Source organism: Psammomys obesus, unplaced genomic scaffold, assembly GCF_907164565.1.
Source record: "Psammomys obesus unplaced genomic scaffold, mPsaObe1.curated_primary_1811, whole genome shotgun sequence".
In the NCBI taxonomy this organism is placed as follows: Eukaryota; Metazoa; Chordata; class Mammalia; order Rodentia; family Muridae; genus Psammomys; species Psammomys obesus.
Window position 1 is genome coordinate 32,014,138 of NW_026596034.1, and position 4,784 is coordinate 32,018,921.

Here is a 4,784-nt window from a genome sequence, read left to right on the forward strand (position 1 = left end):
GAAAGAAAGAAAGAAAGAAAGAAAGAAAGAAAGAAAGAAAGAAAGAAAGAGAAGAAAAAAAGAAAAAGGAAAGAAGGAAAAAAAGAAGGCAGATGAGGGAGGGAGGGAGAGGGTTAAGCATAGATTCTAATGACACATGAAAATTCGAAATGATTTTTAAACCTTTGAAAGTATTCCTGAGTGAATATGTAAGAAACTAGGACTTATTATAGGTCCTGGGAAGGAAGGAAGGAAGGAAGGAAGGAAGGAAGGAAGGAAGGAAGGAAGGAAGGAAGGAAGGAAGGAAGGAAGGGTGGCTGCTGAGATGGCTCAGCCAATAAAGTGCTCGCTCTGAAAGCTGAAGAACCTGAGTTTTTGAGTCCCATGGGTGTGGTGGTGCTCACTTATAATTCCAGTACTGGAGAGGTGTATACATGAGGACTGTGTGTGTGAAAACACACACACACACACACACACACACACACACACGTATGCACACACACTTGCACACACACTCAAAACCATCTTTCTGTCTGAGCCTTTACAAGCATTCAGCACAACACCCAGCCTAAAAATTACCCTCTAATAAATTGATTTTATTAGAGGGTACAAAGCAAGAGCTCACTAAATACTTCTTGATTGGTTGTTTTGTTTCATTGGTCCCGTTGGTTGGTTTGCTGGTTGGTTAGTTGGCTGGCTGGCTGGCTGGCTGGCTGGTTGGTTCGTTGGTCGGTCGTTTGGTCAGTCTAGGGAGCTAGGGATGGAACCCAGGGCTTTGCAAGCACCCTGCCACTGACAGAAATTCCCACCCTTACCTCTTGGTTGTCTGATTTCAAGAGTGAGAACATCCTATTCCCATAGTTGAGCATGTGTTATTCAAAAGAGGGGCTCTTTTATTTATCAATCTGTATTATGAACAGACAACAGCCAAAGCCTCTAATTCATACTTGAATCATCCACACTTTGAATAATTAACTCTGTTTTTCATCTGGGCCATTGAGATTTCAGTGGTTGTCAGTGCTAAAATATAAAACCAAACTGTCCATCCAAAAGTATCTGGAATCGGGTGCCTGCTACACCACAGCCTCCCACTCTGTGACTTCTTGGCTATGAGACACAACAGACTGCCCTCTTCGGAAAGTGGCCAAGAATTAATATTACAGAAATTAATGGTTTTGTATGAAACCTCATGTATAGAATAGATCACCATGTGGGTACCAGAAGCCTTTGTCACTGTTATGGAGAAGGTGGTCATTGCGAAAGGAAATTTAGTCTGTTTCAAAGTCAAAACTGACAGTCTCCTAGCATTTCATGAAGACTCGATAAAATTCTGTGATAGTAATCTTTTAACACTGAGAAATGCTCATCTCTGCTATTAGGTTCTGCAGCTGTGTTTTCTGAAGGAAAACCTAAGCGCCACTTAAGACTGTTGTTGACTAGCCTCAATTCAATGCTTAAGGAATTTGACAGACTCATGTTATCTGCTCCCCCTAAAGTCAAGGCACACTTCGAAATGAAATCCCTAGAGTTCTTTCCTGTCCGGTGGTTCCCAGCATAAAGGTTATCTTTGATCAGATACAGTATGTATGAAGCACCTAACTTGCCGCATAATAGACACTAGGTCCTGGGTGACCCAACAGGGCCTCGTTGGCTGTGAACTGAATTGACTCAGACTTGCATATTTGTCTGGCTAGAATTTTTTAATTAAATCAAATAGATTTAATCTGTTTCAATCTCATGTAATTCAGCAACAGAGACCAGATTTAATAATGTTTAAATATTAAATATTAAATATTAAATAGAAAAGAAGCCCAAACCAGCGACACCCACCCAGAAAAGGCATCTTTGTTTTTGTTAGCATGGTTTTCTGACATAAAACTTAAGGTTTGCAAAACACTTGTGGGAATTGTTTAAAAAACTGGAATGTCCCTGCTGAATATAGTAGCCCCTGGCTCAGATAGGGCTGTCCCTTTGTGACTTTTGTTTCAGGAAAGCAGAAAAATCCCATATTATAGACTACAAGGGATGCTTTGAGAATGTAGTTTTTATACATATATATATATATATGTATATATACATATATACTTATATATGTGATTAAGATTAAATAATTAACATCTTCCAGATGATTTATGCATAAAATATTCACCACACATTCACTATTAAAATGAAAAATAACAAATGTCCAAACATTATATTGATCTTATAATGACACAGCCATAGAAAAGAAGCAGGCAGAGATGAACAGTAATGGCAAAGGCATCATTACCAAGGGAAGCTTGTGTGTTTTGACTTAAATGATGAGAAAGCCACAGACAAATTTGTAAACACCATTTGACTCAACTATATTTAAAACTCTATACGGAGCCAAAAAGATGATAAAACTAATATTGATGATGATATTACTAATACTAATAATGATAACCTAAAATTGATGCCAGCTATTAAAAGCCACCACCCATTTTCCTGCCATTTGTGAAGATGAGTAACTCCCAGTGGTTTTTACAATGCACATATCACTCTTACAATTATGGGAAAAATAACCCCAAATTAAATCTCATCACAGGCATTCCAATCCGAACAACCCTGGACAACTCCACAACAGTTCAATATGCAGGTCTTCTCCACCAGCTGACCATGAAGGCCAAGAGCACTGTCAGAGACATTGACCCCCAGAATGACCTGACTTTTCTTAGGATCAGATCGAAGAAACATGAAATCATGGTAGCCCCAGGTAACTGGACATGCCACTTCATACTTAAAATGCTTTTCTACTTTACTGGTTAAAGACTTGTTTTTAAGACTGGTGGATTATAGGGCCGTGGTGGGAATATAGAATTTAATATGTAATGTGAGACATAAAGCTCTTTGATTACAAAAACAAAGATGTTTGCTTCTGAAGAGCCAAACTCAAAAGTTATATGAAAGTAGCAAATATTTTGGCTTTTGAACAAGCTGAATATTGCCCACTCACACTTACTAGTTATCAAACTAGATGCAGAAAACATAGCACACAGACTTTCTGAATAGTGTCGGAAATGACCCTTCCTGGGAATAAAGTAGGAGCCAAGACTACTCTCATGTTACCTCCCTGTGAGGTGAGTGGAACAATACTGTGAGTGTTCTACTCAGGGTCACTTCCGTGAAGGAATTGTGTTCACAGTGTTTCTGAATAACTGTGTTACAGTCACAATCCTGGCATATACCAAATTATCACATCAGATAAAGAGAGAAAGCTTTCTCTGCTGCTGTGTAGAAATACCACGTGTGGAATATTTATTAAGGTTAGTCAGCGCCTGGGACAACAGACAAATGCAATCATAAAGTCTGTGCGCTTTCAGCTTTTCCCATGTGCTGTGGTAATTCTGATGTGCAGCCATTGTCTACACAATGTCCATTGCGTGTTTGAAAGAGAAAAGCAGGCTGGTGGGAGTGTTCATAAACTAGATATGAATGAGTTAACTTCATTCATGTTTCTCCCTAGATAAGGAATACCTTCTGATTGTCATTCAGAACCCATGTGAGTAAACCTGCGGTGGCCAACTCTGTCCTCATGATGATGCCCGGAAGCCCTTCACTCCTCTAACCCATAAAATTGTACCCTAATTGAGGTCAGAGATGTGTTTTCCTGTGTTGACAATGAAACTGATCTATATGTCTCCATTAGTCCCTTTTGACTGTGCTGTTGTCTTGTACTTTTGCTTTTTAATAAATAAATTTTGCCATGTATGTCCCTGTTTTTAAATAGCACACAGATAAACAAACAAACAAACAAACAAACAAATAAGGTGAGTCTGTAATGGTAATGGAGGCACGGCAATTGGCAACTGACAGAGCCAGAACAGGGAGCTGAGAGCTTGCTTTTTTTTTTTTTCAACCACACACAGAAAGCAGAGTGGAGCACTAAAGAAGCTTCAGAGGAGTGAGAAATCCCCAATGCCCATAGCGTCGGATGCTCCCAGGTTGAAAAGAACAGGGGAAGCAGAGAGTGTTTCTCAACGGAGGTCATCATTGCAGCTCAATACCTTTGTCCCTCACAAAACCCCTCAGGCTGCTGTGTCTGTGATACCCAACTAAGGGGACCAAGAGTGGATGTTGGGCAAAGTTGTGTACACACAAGGCTGAGGATAATTTCGGAAAATTTTGTCTTTGCTAAATATTTAAAGCGTTCATGAAATGTAATAAATGCAACAGGTTCCCATGCAGCCTCAGTCCCATGCTGAGTAAATGGTGAAATTTTGCTGCGTGTACTTTATACCCTCCCTTTTTTGTAAGCTGATAATTTTGAGAAGTCATGTGAGATGGTAACAAGCAGAGATGGTGGATGCCTCTTCCTCCAGTTTCTCCCTGTGGCAACATCTTCCAGAACTCTAAGACAGTGACCCAACCTGGAAGCTGATACAATTCAATCAATAAAGAAAAAATTTCCAGCCTTGTCTTGATTCTTTATCTTTTGTACCCTGTCTCAGCCCTTGACCTATGACAGTAGGAATCTGAGCCCCACTTGTAGAATTTTATCCTATCAAAAAGGCCATGTAAATGGAACAATACTGTGGGTAAACTTTCAGAATCAACTTTTGACTCAACACAATTCTTTTGAGATTTATGCAAAAAATAAAAAATAAAACATTACAAGGCAGATCTATAGATAGCCTCGTGACAGGTGTCCCAATTTGGCCTCCTCAGAGGCTCACAGACATCTTTCCATGTTCCCGCCACCCTTTCAAAGCAGGCAAAGTGTGGAGGATGGTGCATGGTAAGTTTGTTAGCTCCTTTGCATCCTGGAAGGCAAATGTAGCCAGCAC

General features: G+C 39.9%; 1 protein-coding gene across 1 annotated transcript in view; it reads left to right on the forward strand.

Annotated features, from left to right (window-relative positions):
- The window catches only part of Dynlrb2 (dynein light chain roadblock-type 2), an 11,450-nt gene extending 7,059 nt beyond the window's left edge, over positions 1-4,391 (forward strand). The window contains exons 3-4 of the mRNA XM_055621350.1: positions 2,546-2,713; positions 3,464-4,391. Of these exons, the coding sequence (XP_055477325.1) occupies positions 2,546-2,713; positions 3,464-3,507 (212 nt within the window). The 3' untranslated portion in view covers positions 3,508-4,391. The remainder of the gene's footprint in view (positions 1-2,545; positions 2,714-3,463) is intronic.
- Positions 4,392-4,784: the final 393 nt, after the last annotated feature.